The sequence below is a fragment of the Diabrotica undecimpunctata genome, chromosome 9 (assembly GCF_040954645.1).
Source record: "Diabrotica undecimpunctata isolate CICGRU chromosome 9, icDiaUnde3, whole genome shotgun sequence".
NCBI classification, from domain to species: Eukaryota; Metazoa; Arthropoda; class Insecta; order Coleoptera; family Chrysomelidae; genus Diabrotica; species Diabrotica undecimpunctata.
This window is the reverse complement of record NC_092811.1, coordinates 124,559,833-124,580,030: the sequence shown is the minus strand read 5'-3', so window position 1 is coordinate 124,580,030 and position 20,198 is coordinate 124,559,833. Positions and strand designations below refer to the sequence as shown.

Sequence of the window (20,198 nt, the reverse complement as noted above, 5' to 3'; positions counted from 1 at the left end):
TCTATCTTTAGTTTCTGCAGTTGCTACTGAAGTTTCTTCATCAAGAAGACCTACTTGGCGTCTTATTTGCAGTCGTAATAATATTGGCAATGTTGTTATTGATGCCCGACTTATCAGATGGGGTCTGATGAGATCTGTACTAATTTCTCTTAGATATTTAAGGCGTTCTAGTTTAGTATTAGTATTGATATAATAAATTATCTGGCTATTTATTCCTGTAACATTCATCAATGAAAAACAGGCTTTAAGTGACCGTCGGCAACTTATTTGAGAAACAATTTATCAATTGTGTCATCATCATGAAACGTAGATAACATCAGAAAATTTTAGTTTTTGTTTTGGGAACGTATGATAGTAAAAGAGAGTCTTTACCATCTTTACCAAAAATGCTGCTGTTTAGTGGTGTTCCTTTTATAGCTACAAAAAGAGGAGGAATTTGTGGTTTATTTTTTTCTCAGGGTTTCTACTAGAGCTATCCTGTAATTATGTAGCAAGTCAGTAGCCAGTAGAATGGACGTAAACCAGTTGCCGCAAGTAATGTTGCGTCCAGTATGGCCAATTGGTTCTACCATACGTTTAATCACATTGCTAGGACTATTATCTATCTCAAAAGGGTCTTCTGCCGGCTTTCCAGCATATATTTTCAACTTTGCTGCATAAAAAGTTCACGAATCAACAACTGAGAACATTTTTATTCCATATTTTGCCGACTTACTGTGTATATATTGACAAAAGCTACACTTCCGAAAACCTTCAAGCATCTCGTCAATGCAACAATACATTCCAACTGTATAGTAAGTCATACACTTTTCCAAAAACTCGTCAAAAACTTTTCTAATGGGTGCTATCGTTTGTCATGCTATCGTCCTTCTGCTCTGGACTGGATATTGTCAAAACGTAGTGCACGAAGTAGGATACAGAATCGGTTCTTTGACATAACTGTCCAAAAACATTCAGGTGCAGTTCCATTTGTAGCCCAAAGATCTTCCAGATTTATATGAGAAGCTTTGAAAGAACTAGCTAAGTACGACAAGTCAAATAGTGCTCTAATTTTATCACTATTGGTACATACTGTATTACTTTCACGAGAACACTGGTTGCGCATTTTACTAAATACGTATTGGTATGTTGCACAATTTCGTTTATCATTTCGTCAGAGAAAAGCAATTTCCAGCATTCAATTGGTATTAACATATACGAGTAACTATGTTGCGCCTACGTGAGCGATTGGTTTTTCGCTATGAATGAACGGTCCATTGTGTTATACTATCTTTTCCAAGATAAACTGGATCACCTCTACGACAAATAGAAGCCACATCATTGTCATCAGAATCTGCTGACAATTCGGAGTCTGTATCATGGCCTAAATTTTCACACTGGTCTATATTACTGTCTTCTTCATCTTGTAAACCAGGTTCATTTTCATTCTCCTCTGCTTCAATTTCATCTAACCACGCCAAAAGTTGTCTCTCTTGGACAGGATCTATAATAAAAATCGCAGGTAGTACAATTTCTCGGCGGTGACGTTAAGACAGCACGACTAAAACACAACAAATTTTTTCCACGGTTGTTCGCGTACTGGTGCACCGCTCAGCTTATGACCGGACAAGAAATCAATATTTAGTGGTGGGTATTTATGCTTATTGGCAATGTTTTTACACGTAAGTGGCTCCTACATACTACCATTAGGGATTACACTGAGTCTGAATGTCAGTTGTTTTCTGAATACTTCTTTTGTAGCCTTAAAAATAATTCCAACTGCTCGCTGCGCTTACCACGCGAACAATTACGGTTTAATCTACAGTCCTGCAAATTTCACTTTGTCTTTCAATGTTAAATGCGCATGCCGGCTTGCCGAAGAGCTCTCACTCGCAAATAATAACTCGTATATGAATTGAGACGCCGAATATATAAATAAATATAATTCGCCTTCCGGAGAAAGGTGCACAATTCGTCAAACTTTCCGTGTTTGAATTGGTATCAATAGACTGTTTTAACGTTATTTCTGTATGCCTTACATCTTCAGACAGTCTGGTAGATACAAACATGTACACGGAAAGCCAGCGAATGTGTCCTGCTATTTCCACTTCTCCAGTGGCAGCTGCAAAAAGCGTCACCTAGTTTGGTAGTCCTAAACAAAAACGATTTTCGTTTTCTGTCTTTTTGAGCTGTACGAAATGTGTAAAAGATTTACAGATTTCAGTAAGAGCTTTGCTATTGCGAAGATTAATATTACTAGAAAAATTAATATTAACAGGAGCATCCGTATGCATATATCTCTCGTTCAATCTCAATCTAGAGAATTAACCCTCGTCCTACAAAAACCATTCTTCCTTGTAATAAAAGTATTACTGAGAAAATCGATAAAAATCCCAAACCTAAAAGATTAAAGACAATATTTACCTCTCAACAAAAACTTCCATCCCTTGCCCTGTCCGTTCAAGGCAATATTCCAAACGAACAACACTGAATTTATGAAATTCCTTGCGCAGAGTGCCGACGATCTACATGGGACAAACAAATCGAAGAATGGAAAACCAAATTTATGAACATTGCACTTCCGTTTGCAATTTCGATTCCACCCTAAACCAACATTATTTCCACACACGTCAAAAAATTGATTTTATAAATTACATAATTATAATCTCATCTGTTTATATAAACAAAGAATTATCCAAGAAGCCTTTAAGATTAAAAAACTCTTTAATTTACTTAACAAAAGAGATGACGAAATTTGTTTGCCTTCAACATGAACACCTTTCTGCAATCTTAATACACGAATCAACAACGTCTTTTTTATTCTAAAATCTAGTTCCAGTCGCCAAGAATCTTCGCGTAATTAATAGTAGTAGTAATAATAGTAGTGGTGATAGAAATCTTCGTGAATAGTGATAAATATAAAGTGATCTGGATGCTCAGGAGACTGAGATTCCGGACACCCTGACTAAACAAAGGAGTTCGAAAGTTGAAATCTTTAAAACTAGATAAGGTGGACATTAATTTTTCTAATGATATTAAACTTGGCAATAAAAACACGTGGAAAGGCTAAATTATGGTCTTTTAAAGACTCTAGAGCAGAGTTTCCCAAACGGTGGGTAACAACCCGGTTTCGGGCCACGAAAGCAAAATGCCAGGTCGCCCCGCCTCGCCGTTTCACATCTTTGTTTGTCACCGCTTTTATTTTAAGTTCACAATACCACATCCACAAAATTACAAATTTCCGTCCGCTACACTGCTGCTTCTTTTATTCCATTTTTCGTGAATATTGATAACGTTAAATTTGACAATGGATAAATTTGTTATAAAACAAAGTACAATTTCTAAGACTGGTACAAACAGACCGTCGAGTGATCTGTAGTCGGGTACAAGTTCTACAAGCGAAAATTTTAATAGACAGTCGAGTAATGTCACAGCCACCTAAAGCTTACAAGCCGTGAAGTGAGAAAATTGGCAACGTTGGAGGTAGTCCGATAGCCCTGTGTTTACTTGGAGAGATTATGCTAATTTTGTTTGTATTTCTTGTATTATTGGTGAATTATTCGATTAAAATAAAAGGTAAGTATTTTTTACGTATATTGTAATAATTGTATGAAGCATTAAATAATTAGATATAATGTTATTCAGACAAATAATACGTACAAACTGTTAAATTCACAAATTCAGACACTGCTTTAGTAATTACAAACCCCAAGTCGATGTTAATTTATTGGTACAGGGAGTAGTAATATGATATTCTAACATTCTTTTTTAATTACAGATGCCGAGACACTGCAGTGTACCAAATTGTAAATCAAATTATGCAACTACTTTAAAGTATGGAAAGGCCCAAAGTACATTCTCTTTTCCGAAAAACGATCACCTTCGTACTCAGTGGGTTAGATCTATTAACCGTGAAGATTTCACAATAACTTCTAGTTCGGTAGTATGTAAAAAACATTTTGATGCAAGGGATATTATTGAAAGTGAGTCATTCATTGATTAAAATGGTACGGTTCTTCAACGAAATTTGGTTTTTCCCAAGTTGAAAGAGAATGCGATACCAATGATTTTTGAAAACCAACCGTCATATTTATCTAACCCAAAACCACCAACAAGAAAAAATCCTGAAACTAGACGAGCAGAAATAAGTCTCCGGGAAGAAAATAATATAAAAGAACTCGAAAACAAAGACCTTATCGTGGATTTCAAGAAATTTTTACAAAGTGTGAGTGAGAGGGTTGAGTTAAAGAACTGGCAAATAAAAGTTTTAGAAGAAAGGATTTGTTTTTATTTATTAAATATTGACAATCAGTGCAGTGATGAGTGTATAAAAGTTATTTCAAACATTAACATTACGAACAGCTGTTAGAGAACTATATTTTAAAATTTCTGTGATTTTCTCCAATATTTTGTCAAATAACTTCACAAAAAACAAGAAAAAGGAAATTATGACAAAGAAACTAACTAAAAGTTTATCTAAAAAGCACAACTTTCAACTTTAAAAAAATAAATACCTGGAATTTCAATAGCATTTTTTAAGCCACTCTTAATAAATATAATATTCGCTCAAGGGATACTAGAATTCAATAAACTGCAAGTTGTTTACAAAAATATCAAAAGATTATTTTCTTTTTTTTTAACATAAATTATGTAAATAGTGTAAGCTGAATGCACTAGTATTACTTTTAAATTCTATTAATATTACACCTCATTGTATTCAATGTTTTGCAGTTTTAATAGATGTGATATAGATATATGTACCTTATCAGACTATTTTGTACGATTTTTTTACTTAATTCTAACTTTATAGCGAATATTATGATGTTCCTCTTTTATTTATTACTTTGTTGGGCTCTTTACAGTCGGACTACTTCTAACAGCTGATGCGGCGTTGCCATTTTTATTTCACGGCTTGTAAGCTTTAGGTGGCTGTGGTAATGTCCATCCAGAGGCAGGTACGAGTGGTAATTACAAACGGCCGCTCGATGCGCAGTCTACAGCTGTCACAAAAAAGAAGGCGTCCTGGACCCGAAAATATTCTGAAGATTACTTACAGTTTGGTTTTATAAAGGGTACTGATGAAAAGCCATTATGTGGTAATTGTTTTGCTTCAATTTCTGATGAGTCCATGAAACCTTCAAAATTGAAGATTTATAAAATAAAAAGAGAGAATTACTAGCTACCAAAAAGACTATGTCTTTGAATTTTTCTCAGAACGCTCAATCTGAAAACCTTGTACTGGCTTCTGATGAAATATCAAAATTATCCTCAAACAATTGCCGAGAAATGAATAGTTCCAGCAATGAAAATAGTAGCATATCGGACATGTGATAAAAAGCAGGAGAAGCAAGTGAATTCGCTGGCTCTATTAAATAACACAGTGAAGCGTAGGATTGTGGAGATGGCAAGTAATATTGAAGAAACTATTATAGGTCACTTAAAAGAGTGTAACTATATTTCCTTGCAAGTTGATGAAAGTACAGACATATCAGATAATGCTAATCCAATGTGTTTTGTAAGATACGATTTTGAAAATACTATTCACGAAGAATTTCTGTTTTTTAAATCTTTGTCAACAAGAACAACGGCTGAAGTAATATTTAGTCTGATTTATAACTGCATTAATGACAATGGAATGGAATAAATGTGTATGACCAAGTAGAGATGAAGCACGGGCAATGGCATGCGCTCATACTGGACTTTTTCGAGGATCAAAGCCGTAGCACCAGAATGTGCTTGGGTGCATTATAGCATCCACGTAGAGGCATTAGCTGTCAAAAAATTGCCACTGCGCCGAACACACAAGTATAATCTGCTTTGTGCAAAGAAATGGGAAGTGAACATAAACATCTTCTTTTATACTGCGAAATGTGTTGTCTATCAAAAGGAAATGTTTTAAAAAGACTTATTGAATAAGGAAGAAATTTCAATTTTATTAGAACAACATCCACCAATGGCTAGGGATGCAATATTTTAATTGAAAAACAGTTGATGTCAATTGGTTAATCGAGGTAGCCTACCTTTGTGATATTTTTAACTTTTTGAAAAATTTAAATAATGACATTACAAGGTAGCAATGTAACTGTATTTAAAGTACAAGCGAAGGTGAAAGCTGCAACAAAAAAACTTAATTTGCTAACAAGTCGCGCGGAAGCAGGAAATTACAAAGCTAAGAGTATTACAAAAAGAGTATAACGTGAGTTTATTGCCAGATGAAATTTCAAGGAAGGAATATTTTCCCCATCCACAGCCACAAAGCATAAATAAGGAATTCATTTACAATGGACGTAGAATCCGGGACAGGACTTCCGGATTGAGATATTGAGTCCGTAATTGAACTATCGTGTGATACGGCAGTCAAAGATATTTGACAAAATACCACTGATAGATTTTTGACTGTCTTGCCGCTAGAAGTACCCAATTTTAGCAGAAAAAGCGATAAAGTTTCTAATTCCGGTTGTTATGACCTATAAGTGTGAGGCAGGATTTTCAACACTGGTTTTCCTCAAAAATAAATATAGGAACCGTTTGGAAATCGAACCGGACCTGAGAATAAAATTAACGTCTTTTCATCCAAACGTGAAGTTTTCAGTTAAACAGAAATAACTGCATACTTCTCATCAATAAAGTATTTAATTTTTATCTTGTTTTATTACATTTTTGATTAAGCTAATGATTTTTTATAAAAATATATAAAACTATAATAAATATTTAAATATGTTTTCTTGTACACACACACTAGGCTATTCAAAAAAAATTAGTGGGCCACGAAACGCTGCTCTAGAGTCTCTAGAGATATAACTCGATTTTGAAAGCTGTTTCTGATAGGTACTTTTAATGTTTATAATGACATAATTTATGTTATAGGTTGTCCGGTATCCTCACATTGACGCTCACACTATGGGAAATAATCCTAGAAGACTCACACTATCCATGGAAACAGACATTACAACAACTTCAAATAGCACTTCACACGGTCAGTACTACTACGGATGACACGAGTGTCAGGGCCACGGAGGCCCGACTCTTCCCCATTCACCCACGTGTCCAGGTCAACGTACGTACTGTTTTTAAAGAATCGTGATACCTGTGTTGTGATGAACCGTGCTATGTGCCATATTGACATTTAGTGCACTCTTCTTTCATTGAAACAGACCAAAGACTACTTTTTCTTCTATTTGTACTGTAACCCTTGGTCTCCTGTTACATTCTGAGACTTTATACTTTATAACAATGATTTATCACGCATACTTTTAAGACCACTTAAAATATTATTTTGGTCCGTCTCTGCAAAGTCGATGTGGAATATCGGTTGGTCGCTTTAAGTACGATGTTGCCAATGAATCACCTTCAATTTAAAATTGTTATACTAGAGTCTAATACGATTCTGGTCCACCATTTATTAAGATGAGTTGTAGTTTTCTCTAAAAAATGTGTTTTACGTCAATCCAAGAATGTTATCAAAGCTTGTTGATTTTTTGTTATTATCTTTGATATTGTTTGGAAATAGTGTTTATTTAGATAGTTTATACTTCGTGTTTATAATCATAATCTCATTGTCTTCAGAAAATTCAAACATTCTCTAACCTCGTTCGCTATGATTTGTTAAGTTCACTTAGGTTTTAAATGAAGGGGATAATATATAATTTTTATGATATAAGATTCTAGAATCGTCGGTACTGAATAGTATCTTGGGGAGACTAAGGGATAAAATATGTTGATACCGAAGAATATATAAGGAAATATCTCGCTGTAAGCAGTTTTGTTATTTTTGTGTTGGCTCGCAAAAGAAGTCAGTATACTTTACAGCTACCAACTTGAATTAAAACAAAACACTGTTCCAAGAAATTAAGGCAATAAAACCTCCAGTTGGGCTTTAGAGATATGAATATTTTTAATAAGATTGTCATGTTAAAGTTAACTAGGTACCAAATTTACAAAAAGAAACTTTAGAGGTACCTAATTTACTGCAAGATACTATATATTAAGCAATAATCAATTAATAATTAGATCTTACCCTGACATCCTAATGAGAATTTGATAATTATCCAATTAGCTTGTCTCACTCACATCACTTCAAATCAATAAAACCGTATTTACATCATAAACTAGCACTTAAAACTAATATAAAAATAATGTATCTGCATTAAATTGCACGATTCTTTAAAACAAATCAAATGAGGAATTTTAAATTTACCGATTTATGCATTATTTTCTTGGAGCAGTGTATTTGAACCGATTTTAGATAAAAATACTTAAAAATTTTACATATCTTGTTATTTTCCTTCCTCCTGTTCTTTCCTTTTGTCTTATGTTCCTTAATCTACTGAAGAAACATAACAAAATAGCAATTTTGTGTAAAAAATTTAAATAAATGAATTTTAAATACGAATTTGTAGTTTTGAATCAATCTTAAGGCGCCATCTGTTAAAAACAAAATCAAACTTACAAAAATGACAGTTACAGTGTTGGCAGTGCTTCTATTTTTATCTGACATATAGAAATATAAAAAAGTTTATTTCTCCATGAAATTTATTTATATTCAATGAAATAACTTTCTGATTTTACAGAAACTGTACAAATGCTGTGATTTTTCAAATTCGTAATACAATTTTTATTTGTCATAAACATACATAACCCCATATTGTCATCTCTAAATATTAGCAAAACTGCAACTTGCATAAAAGTTGATTTTTAACACTTATTAAAAGTTATCTATAGTCATAGTCTGACCTTGACCATTATCGTAAAGGATCTAGGCTAAGTCAAAAAAGGGGTTAGATATTTTGACCTGTGGTATTACTTGATCGACAATTCTAGTGCCCACTTACAAGCGGGAATAATTAACTATCACCACTCTTCAAATAACTTCTTAAAAATGCCTTTAACGGAGGAAGCTTCAAACAAAATATTTGGTGGTAACCAAAAAATATTTTCTCATACTTCCAAAGAGGTTGGAACTAAGATGAGGTTTGGAGTCTACCTACCCCCACAGGTGGAAGAGGGCAAAAAACTTCCAGTTATTTATTGGCTGTCTGGTCTTACTTGTTCCGAAAACAACTTCATTGAGAAAGCAGGAGCACAAAGGTAGGTTTTAACCATTCAAATGTACTTAATAGTAAGTATTTCTTAGGAAAACTAGATTTTGTGTATTTTATATTTCATATATAGTTTGTTCAAGAGTTCATCTGCAGTTGAGCCGCTTAGAGAATTTCTGTCATTATTTTTACATAAAATGTTATAATTTACTTCAGTTGTTCAACTGTAAAGGCTCTTTGAAACTTTATTGTTTGTCTTTATTTGCCTGTTTCTTGGTCCCTATTGATTAAATGCAAGTATACATACAAAAAAGATGTCAAATTCTGTCTTTTGGACATTTTTTTTCAAAAAAAAACAATATTTTAGCTAAATAGTCTCTAAAAATGTTCTAGTAACTAGAATGACTCCCATTGTTTTGTCATTAGGTATGCTGCAGAGTATGGAGTGATAATTGTGAATCCTGACACTTCACCCAGAGGCCTTAACATTCCTGGTGATTCTGACAGTTGGGACTTTGGAGTTGCAGCAGGATTTTATGTTGATGCGACTCAAGAACCATGGAAAACAAACTACAGGATGTTCAGTTATGTTACTTCCGAGTTACCAAAGTTAGTGAATGCAAACTTTCCAGTAGCTGAAGGCCAACAGTCAATAATGGGTCATAGTATGGGAGGTCATGGCGCTTTAATAAGTGCTTTAAAGAATCCTGGATTGTATAAATCTGTATCCGCATTTGCTGCTATTTCTAATCCAACCAAATGCCCATGGGGTGTTAAAGCATTTTCAGGATATTTGGGACCAGAAGAAGGCTCTTCTTGGACGGACTGGGATGCTACAGAATTAGTTAAAAAGTACAATGGACCTCCACTAGAGTTACTATTAGATCAGGTATTATAAACTTTAATCTATCTTGTAAAAAGAAAATTTGTGGTGTTTCTTGTACCAAACTAAGTATGTTTTGGGTATTTTTCAAATATTTACTTCAAATTCATTCCTTTTTCATTAAATTTTGTGAAAATATAGAATACATAATTAAGTTTTCTTTTATTACTGTTGTTTTTATGATTATGTATATGATTTACTATGTTTTTATTGATTTTTATTGTTTTGTAGGGTTTAGAAGACAATTTCCTTAAAAGTGAACAACTATTACCAGAAAATCTAGTCCAAGCATGTAAAGCTTCTGGAGTACCAGTGATTTTAAAGAAGAGGGAAGGATATAACCACAGTTACTTTTATATAGCATCGTTTATTGGGGAACATATAAAATATCATGCTGAACATCTATTGTCAAAAAAGTTATAAACTATCAATAATATTTTATTTTGGCAGATTATATATTTAAAATAAATAATTTGAAACAAAATCTTCAATTTTTTACAGTCCATGGGTTCATACACCAGTTTATTATAGGCATGTAAAAGATATAATACAAAAAAGGTAAAGACCTTTAAATTGAAAAAAAAATGAGGTATGAAATAGTTCTTCTTCTTCTTTTGGCATCACAACCCTGGATGGGTCTTTGCCTGTCTGGCTATGTCCTTCCATTCAGATCTCTCTTGTGCCCTTCTTCTCCATTGTCTTATGTTCATTGTTTTCAGGTCGTCTTCCACGTCATCCAACCATCTCGTTCTGGGCCTTCCTTTTTTTCGCCTTCCTATGGGCTTCCATTATAACATTTTCTTTGTTGTTTTTGCATCGTTTTGTCTCTGCACATGTCCCAGCCATGACAGTCTTTGACTTTTCACAAATCTTACAATGTCATAACCTTCATTTAACTCATTAACCTCGTTGTTTCTCCTGATTCCTTATGTGCCATCTTCCTCTTGTACCGGGCCATATACTTTCCTCAGTATTTTTCTCTCGAATGTCCTGAGTTGGGCTTCATCTTTTTTCGTCATTACCCAAGTTTCACATCCATAGGTTACTACGGGTCTAATCAGTGTTCTGTAGATAGTCATTTTGGTTATTTTGTCTAATAATTTCGATGTCATCAATCTTTTATTAGCATAGTATGTACGATTCCCGCTGGAAATACGTGCAATAATTTCGCTACTTATGGAGTTCTTCTGATTGATTTCTGTGCCGAGATATGTAAAGGCATCCACTCGTTCGATAGTATAGTTGTCTATTGTGATATTATTTTCATTGTCAGTTATTCTTTTGACTGTCATATGCTTCGTTTATACTGAGACCTCTTTTTCTTGCTTCAGGATCAATTTGTTTGAACACTTCCATTAGTCGTGGCTTATTCCTACTAATGATGGCTACATCGTCTGCATATGCAGTAATTTGTACTGATTTGGTGTTTATATGGCCGGTTATATTGGTTTTTCTGATGACTGCCTCAAGAACTAGGTTGAATAGCATGGTTGATAGGGCATCTCCCTGTCTTACTCCCATGTTGATGTTAAACAGGGGAGTCAGTTCTCCATTTACTCTGACTGCCGCTTTTGAACCCTGCAACGTCATTTTTATGAGGCTGATGTATTTCTTAGGTATACCTAGATTACAAAGGTCTTCCAGCATTCTGTCTCTTTTCACACTATCAAAAGCTTGTTTAAAGTCTATATACATATTATATAGGTCTATGTCGTATTCATAAGCTTTCTCTTGTATCGTTCTTAGTATGAATATGTTATCTGTAGTGGCTCTATTTGGTCTGAATCCATTTTGATAATCACCAATTATATTTTCGGAGTATTCTAATAATCTATTGTGGATTATACCAGAAAGAATTTTGTATATTACATTTAGCAATGTAATTGGCCTATAATTATGGCATTCCCTCTTATCTCCTTTTTTATATGGTATGAAGGTATGAAATAGTAGTTTAACAAAAAAGTGGGGACACAAAAATATATGTTAAAGCAACATATTATTAGAATCAAAAAAAGAGTGGCACTTGGAAAGCTATGACAAAAGTGAATACTTCTTATAGGATGTTATATTACTATGTAGGTTAATGAAATTGTATGCCTATTTATTACTGAATTGTTAATATTTTTTATACTACCTACTACTACAATATTTTAATTTAATTTTTTATAATTTTATTTCATCCAAATATTTTAAAATAAAAATTAACCAAATCGATCCAGTCGTTTTCTTGAGTTGTTATAAAAAAATATATTATAATCTAATTATAATAATAAGTGTATAATGTATGTTTATTATGTATATTACGGTATACCGCAAGGATACTATAGGTGTCTTGATGTTTCGAGTCTCACTAAATAGGATTTTAGACCCATGCAAAACATCATACCAATCGATAAGAAGTAATCTCTTTAATTAATAAGTGTACAATGTACACATAACTGATAATAAAAAAATAAAGATATCCTTTGGATGTAAAGATAACTAGCTACATAACACAGCCGGAAGAGGCCAATCGAATATGACCAAATGATTGACACAATCGATTTAAACATCGCGCATCATTCGGCTGTTTGTTGAATTTTTTTGTTAGGTTAATTTCTTCATTAATTGTGCTTCTGTTATAGAACACACGTGTTTACCACAATAATTTATTTTTAAGTATATACCGACTGCAAATTTTCATAATGGCTAACGATTTGGAGCAGAAGATCATCAAGCAAATCGAATATTATTTCGGAGACATCAATTTACCGCGTGATAAGTTCTTACAAGAGAAAATAAAGGAGGATGAAGGGTGGATTACTTTGGACGTTTTGTTAACGTTCAAACGCCTTTCGTCGTTATCTACTGACCAAGAAGTAATCGCAAAGGCAATTGAAAAATCTGAAAATGGCCTAGTTGTGGTAAGCGAAGATCGTAAAAAACTTAGACGCAATCCAGAAAAACCTAGTCCAGAATTGAATGATGAAAGACGCAAAGAGATTATGGAGAGGACAGGTATGTGGTAATTTACATGACTTTTTTATTAAACTATTTTGTGGCATCGAAATATTGTTTTTCTGGATTCTTGTATTTCATAGTTCATATTTAAAATTGTTGGTCTTCATTTGATATATTTGGTCTTCTATTATGTTTAATTTTTATTTTAGCTATGTTTGAATAATTGGGTCCAATATAATTTATTTCACAATGCTCTCAATTATTACAAAATAAATCAGTTGAAATGTTTGTTCTTTAGACAAAAATGCAGGGAGCATTGGAAAAATTTTCTATCAATTGTGGTTTTTCTACTGATATACATGTTTTTGTGGGTTGTTACTTATCTCGACTTAGTTTTAGCTTCAGTTTATTAAAATAATAGTTCTATTCTTTTTCTTTGGTTAATCATCTCCATATGAATCGTTTATTGTTGAAAGAGAGTAAGTACCATTTTCTACTTTTTCGAGAAACATGAAATACCTTTTATTATGTTCTACTTTATAACATTTTTCTTATATTCGTCGCACAACTCTTTTCCTGTGTAACTTTGGTTTGTTCACTATTAAAATTTTTTCCATTTTTACCTTTTTAGAGAAGGGTTTTTACTGTAACAGTAGCAAATGGCGCTTACTCCTTTTTAAGCATAAACGATTCATATATTATTTTAACAAATACTATTCACAAAATAAATTAACTAATCTGTTTATTGTATTTGTATGTTTTAGCCTATGCGAAAGGTTTTCCGTTGGATGAAGATTTTAACAACATTATCAGTTTCCTAGAGCCACATGGACCAGTTGAATCATGCAGTCGTAGATCCACCAAAGATCATAAATTTAAGGGTTCATGTTTTATTATTTTCAAAGATGTCGAAACCTGCAAAAAATTCGTTGAACAAGAAAGCGTGAAATATGGGGAAACAGAATTAATCAGGAAGTTCCAAAAGGTATATTTTGACGACAAAAAAAAAGAAATACAGGACAGAAAAGATCAGAAAGCTGCTCACAGGGCAAGTGAAAAATCTGGTACACCGCTTCAGTTCCCTAAAGGAGCAGTGATTCATTTCTCTGGAATTGAGGAAGGTGTAACTGTATCAAGAGAAGAACTTAAAGAAAAGGTGAAAGAAGTGGGCAAAATTGAAGTCAAGTTTGTTGATTTTGATCAGGGCGATTTGGAGGGATATCTACGTTTTGCTCAAGAAAATGAAGCTGTCGAGTTCTTTAAAACAGTTGATAATGCCACACTTGAAATTGGAAAGTCCAACATTAAATTGAGAGTGTTAGAAGGAGACGAAGAAGATGAATATTTAAAGAAAACTTCAGATTCTATTCTAAAGATTAGAAAAAATAAGAAACAAAATTCAAATAACAGAAAACGAAAGGGCAACTTTGGTGGTGGAAGAAGAGATGCAAAAGTTAGTAAAAGGAACTAATACACAAAATATGTAATCATTTATTATCTAATTGTTTAGATATTGTAAAAATTAGGTTAAAAATAAAGGTTTTTTTTTACAAATATTGTTTTTATTTTTAAATCCATTACTTAATATACTTCAAAATAATGTAGTTTCATTGTTATGCTCAATATTTTTCTGTTTCGTACAGATATTAAAAAATTGGAAATTTTGGGATCATAGTCCGAGATAATCAATCTTTTTTGCATTTATACGTATCTGGGATGTTCACGATAAGTTACAATTTTAGATCATAAAAACATCAATCTCCTTCAAAATGTCGTGGCTATGCTTCACTACCACATCTTTCTCTCTTACTCCAGAAATTTTCAACTCAGTATTTCTTTATATTTGGTAATTATCATTTGGATATTTGAACTTCTTTCCCAATGTTTTTGAAGATTTTTATTTGCAGTATTTCTAATAATACTAAATATGATTGTATTATGACTCCCTTTTATGGTCTAGCTCATTTTTGCACTAAAGAAACCTCATCTTTCAGCATCTGCCATATGATTTTTTGTGGCTTTTTCTATGATGTTTTGGTTTTATATCTTACTTGCAGTTCTTAGAATTAGTTTGTATGTGATAAGTTTACTTTTTTTACAAAAAGCCCCCTTTAAACCTAATAAAGTTATTAGAGGAATGATAATTTACATTTTGCTTAGTAAATAAGTCTTTTAAAAACAAAAGTAGGTTAAATATAGTGTTTTTTTGAATTTAAAATGTCTTTAAGATTGTTTGGTAAATGGTATTTAACTCTGTGACCATTGAACTTTTCCACTAGCACATGTTTTACCGTAAGGGGTGAACCGCACTCATCACAAATTAGGCCTTCTTTCTTAAACAAAATGTTCATGAGAAAAAGTCGTAAACGGAAATAATTATTTGCTTTTGTCTGGATACCTCGGGTGGTTGCCATGGTCCAATCTTATTGTTGTATCTCCTGAAGCTTTGATGGTGTGGATTTCCATTTATTGTTCCAGTTCTCGAACAGGTGCTTTATGAAATAGCTTTTTAGATCCATACTTACAGATTGGGGATACTGCTGTCGTTTATAGTGTTACGATAATTATCCTGGCCTAAAATAACCGTAAATATTATGACTAATGTGTTCTGTTTTTAGATTTTACGAGAGTATTCTATTAGCCGGCAGAAATTTACCTGAATGGACCTTCCAGAAACGGTCGAGCCGATGTAAAAATACCCGTTTGCCTTACCGTTATAATTTCGTCACTAATCGAGAAGGCTGTTCGATGATTCTAGCGTAAAGGCAATGGCATATATAAAGGACATTTTATTTGGAAGGAACAGTTAATTCTGAACCCGCGCTCGCGAATTTGTTACGTTCGCCTATAATAAATTATGTAATAATTAGTGGTTAATAAACTTATATAAATTATCGTGCTTTTTAATAAACTAGAATAAGAACAATATAATAAATTAATAAAGACATTATAAATTAAATAAAGACAGAGCAGTTAAATAAATTTCATTACAAATGGTGTCAGAGTGAGATCGAACATAAATTAGACTTATAATAATAATACAAGTGAATATAAAATAAATTGTGAAAATGGCTACGATTTATGAGCTGACAGTGACTAATTTAAGAAGACATCTTGAAGACAGAGAATTAGCTTCTATCGGAAAAAAGGCTGAGTTAGTCCAACGACTAAAGAACGCTTTGCTAGAAGAAGGACTAGATCCAGAGACTTATATATTTGAAGACAAACATGATGCTGTCCTCTCGTCGATTTCGAAAGTTTCCGGCGACATCGCATCATTAGAGAACAAAGTTTCCGACGATATTTCGAAAGTGTCTTCTGATGTAGCCAAAGTTTCCGGCGACATCGCATCATTGGAGAACAAAGTATCCGGCGACATCGCTTCTTTAGAAAGCAAAGTTTCTAACGAGATTTCTTCTCTGGAAAGCAAAGTTTCTGCTAACATCTCTAAAGTCACTTCTGAAATATCTGCTCTTGACGATAGAGTGTCTTCGCTAAAAAACCAAGTTGCTGCCGATAAGTTGGCCTTCGAAGAAAAGATTAAAGAGATGGAAAGGAAGATGGAAGAAACAGGGACAGCAGAGAGAGGTAACAATCCGATTACAGTGGAGATAAAAGAAGACGAGACGAAATTTAAGTTGGAGACACGGCCGAAATTTGAAGGAGGTGGAGGTTCTATTCATGTTAAAGTCCCAACTTTCGACGGAAAATCATCATGGAACAACTACATGAAACAGTTCGAATCAGCCGCAAGAGCAAATGGATGGTCTGAAAAAGAAAAGGCTGTAAACCTGACTATCGCTCTTCGAGGAGATGCCTTAGATGTGCTTCAGACCATAGCCGTAGAGGAGACCGATGATTTCGAACAACTGAAGAAGAGGTTAAATATGCGATATGGCCACGAACATTTGGAGCATGTATATCAGTCACAGCTTAAAAATCGTAGACAGAAGAAAGATGAGGCTCTTCAAGAATATGAGGTAGATATTGCCAGATTAGTACGATATGCTTATCCAACAGCTCCCGAAGACATGATGGAAAAATTGGCCGTTCAAACGTTTATTGATGGTCTTCGTGATCATGAAATGCAGAGAACACTGCGATTAGCTCGTCACAAGACGCTGGTTGATGTCCTATCCGCCGCCCTCGAATACGAGTCAGCTACGCAGGCCTCTGGCGGGTACAGTAAAGTTAGGACTGTAAAAGAGGAAGGAGATGAAGATAAACTTGACCAGCTCGTTAATATGATGAAAAGCATGACATACAAGAAAACGAAGACCATCAGATGCTGGAATTGTGGCGAAATAGGACACGTACGAAGCTCCTGTAAGCACCCTAGGTACGACGCAAATCAAGAAACTCACCATCAGGAAAACTAGAACGGGTCAGCCTTAGGGGGGCAGCTTCGACCCAGAACTTTTCCAAAGACCCTCTCATACTAATAGCTTCTTTGAAATGTCGTGAAGATAGTGTATATGTCGATGGAGACATAAATGGTAAAAAGCATACGTTGTTGGTGGATACCGGAGCGACCAGAACCATTATACGCCCGACAGTTATAAACAGCCGAAAGAAACTGTTACCAACGAGGTTGCGACTTCGGACCGCTACAGGTGAAAATGCTAACATTCATGGAGAAATCCAGGTACAATTGGGAATTGGAGCAGAAAAGTTCGTCCATACTGTTATAGTTGCTGACATCGAAGAGGATGTTATATTAGGAATGGACGTAATGAATATGCATGGATTCCAATTGGATTTTAAGAATAAGGTAATCAAAGTTGGCAACGAGGAGGTATTTCTCCATCCACATAATGACAACACTGTGCAAGCAGCCATTACAGAAGATACAGTCGTGCCTGCGAGAAGCGAAACGATCATAGTAGCGCGACTACAGGGAATTGTAGACGAAGGGAGACCTGTTATGATGGAGCCTTGGAACCACGACGATGAGGTTGGCCGTGGAATCATAATTGGAAAGGAATTGGTGACTTCGGCTAAAGAAATTCCTGTGAGACTTATCAATGTCAACGACTACCCAGTGACCATAAAGAAAGAGACAAAAGTAGGAACTTGTGTACCTGTGACATCCATAATTCGTCAGGCGACAACATCTGATAATTCCAACGACAAATTCGACCAAATGGTTGCAGTTGCAGGACAGTCTCTAAATCAGATGGAGAAAAGGAAATTAAGGGAATTTCTTCGGCAGTATCGTGATATTTTCGTACCGAAAGGAGGAAAGACGGGAAGAACTACCGTTGTTAAGCATAAAATTGATACTGGTAATGCTAAGCCAATTCGTCAAACAGCTCGACGATTACCACAGGCGAAGAGAGAGGAAGCTGAAACGATTGTTCAGGAAATGAAGAAAGACGGGGTGATAGAACCTTCTACGAGTCCATGGGTCTCTCCGGTGGTCCTGGTTAAGAAGAAAGACGGAACGACGAGGTTCTGTGTGGATTACCGTTTGCTGAACAACGTTACCAAGAAAGATAGTTATCCTCTGCCTCGGATCGATGACACATTGGACACATTGGCTGGAAGTAAATTGTTTTCTACTTTAGATTTGAAGTCTGGATACTGGCAGGTAGAAATGGACCCAGTCGATAAAGAAAAGACAGCCTTCACCACAGGATCTGGATTGTGGCAATTCAACGTTATGCCATTTGGACTTTGTAATGCTCCTGCGACATTTGAGAGGCTTATGGAAAATGTGTTGAGAGGGTTATCTTGGAAAACATGCCTGGTTTATTTAGATGACATAATCGTCTTGGGGGAGACATTCGAAGATCATTTGAGGAATTTAGAAAACGTTTTTAATCGACTTAAAGCTGCCCAATTGATGCTAAACCCCAAGAAGTGCCAGCTATTTCAAGGTAAAGTCAATTATCTGGGTCATATAGTCAGTAAAGAAGGAGTGGCCGTGGATAAGGGAAAAATCGATTCCATTAAGGAATGGCCAAAACCAACTGACAAACATCAAGTGAGAAGTTTTCTTGGACTATGTACTTACTACCGGAGGTTTATTAAGAAGTTTGCAGATATCGCTAAGCCATTAACGCGACTTACAGAGGAAGCAAGAGAATACCGCTGGGATATAGACTGCCAAAATGCCTTTGAAACGTTGAAAAAGCATTTAATAACAGCACCAATTTTGGGGTATCCACTGCCAGAAGGAGAGTTCATCTTAGATACGGATGCAAGTAACGTGGGAATTGGAGGAGTGCTGTCTCAGATTCAAGGAGGACAGGAACGAGTCCTCGGATATTTTAGTAAAGTCCTTTCAAAACCTGAGCGGAATTATTGCGTCACGAGAAGAGAACTTCTGGCAGTAGTGAAATCAGTAGAGCACTTCTATCAATACCTCTATGGAAGGAAGTTTTTAATCCGAACCGACCATGCCGCCCTTAAGTGGTTGATGCAGTTTAAGAATCCAGAGGGTCAGATAGCCAGGTGGATCGAACGACTCCAAGAATACGATTTTAAGATTGAGCACCGAGCCGGAGTTAGCCACAGAAACGCTGATTCTCTTTCCAGAAGGCCATGCCCAGCAGAGTGTCCTCACTGCAACAAAACGGAATCCAAGGAAGCAGCAGTGCTAAGAACGACGATTGTCAACGACGACTGGACGCCTACTAAGATAAGGGAAGAACAAGAGAGAGATCCAGTTATACAGAAAATCCGAAAATGGAAAGAGGAAAACCGTCGACCACCTTGGCAGGAAATATCAAACCTATGCTCGGTAGTTAAGACGTATTGGGCCCAGTGGGACTCATTTATCATCGAAGATGGCTTGCTTAAACGAGTCCTGGAAAATGATGACGGTTCAGAGAAGAGAAGACAGTTGGTGATCCCAAAGAGCAGAATAGCCGAAGTACTTCGTCAGTTACACGACAGTCCATCGGGAGGGCATTTTGGTGTAAGGAAAACCCTTCAGCGAATTCGGGAACGGTTTTATTGGATGAACAGTTCCGACGACGTAAAAGACTGGTGTAAGAAATGTACTATTGTGCTACGAGTAACGGGCCTCACCGGAAAAGGAGAGCTCCTATGAGACAATATAATGTTGGAAGCCCGTTTGAAAGAATAGCTTTGGACATTGCAGGGCCATTTCCAGAAAGTGAAAATGGGGGCAAGTACATGTTGGTAGTAATGGATTACTTCACTAAGTGGGTCGAGATTTACGCACTTCCAGACCAGAAGGCCGCCACCGTTGCAGATAAGTTGATCCAAGAATATATCAGCCGATTTGGAGTGCCTTTGGAGATCCATAGTGACCAAGGCAGGAACTTCGAAAGTGATCTATTCCAAGGAATATGTGATAGACTAGGCATGAAGAAAACAAGAACTACCGC

At 35.1% G+C, this 20,198-nt stretch overlaps 3 protein-coding genes across 4 annotated transcripts in view; all 3 read left to right on the top strand.

Moving 5' to 3' along the window:
- LOC140451404 (uncharacterized) overlaps positions 1 to 8,265 on the top strand; it is a 326,716-nt gene extending 318,451 nt beyond the window's left edge. For both annotated transcript variants that reach the window (XM_072545195.1, XM_072545194.1), the window contains exon 8: positions 6,847 to 8,265. In XM_072545195.1, coding sequence (XP_072401296.1) covers positions 6,847 to 6,975 — 129 coding nt within the window. In that variant the 3' untranslated portion in view covers positions 6,976 to 8,265. The remainder of the gene's footprint in view (positions 1 to 6,846) is intronic.
- A 195-nt stretch (positions 8,266 to 8,460) lies between these two features.
- On the top strand, positions 8,461 to 10,384 carry LOC140451405 (S-formylglutathione hydrolase). The gene is made up of 3 exons (XM_072545196.1): positions 8,461 to 9,066; positions 9,444 to 9,906; positions 10,132 to 10,384. The coding sequence occupies exons 1-3, from the start codon at positions 8,858 to 8,860 to the stop codon at positions 10,321 to 10,323; spliced, it is 864 nt and encodes a 287-aa protein (XP_072401297.1). The 5' UTR covers positions 8,461 to 8,857; the 3' UTR covers positions 10,324 to 10,384.
- Positions 10,385 to 12,475: 2,091 nt separating this feature from the next.
- On the top strand, positions 12,476 to 14,394 carry La (La autoantigen-like). Its single transcript, XM_072545193.1, has 2 exons — positions 12,476 to 12,897; positions 13,605 to 14,394. Exons 1-2 carry the CDS (start codon positions 12,585 to 12,587, stop codon positions 14,309 to 14,311), a joined length of 1,020 nt encoding a protein of 339 aa, XP_072401294.1. The 5' UTR covers positions 12,476 to 12,584; the 3' UTR covers positions 14,312 to 14,394.
- The last annotated feature ends 5,804 nt before the right edge of the window (positions 14,395 to 20,198 follow it).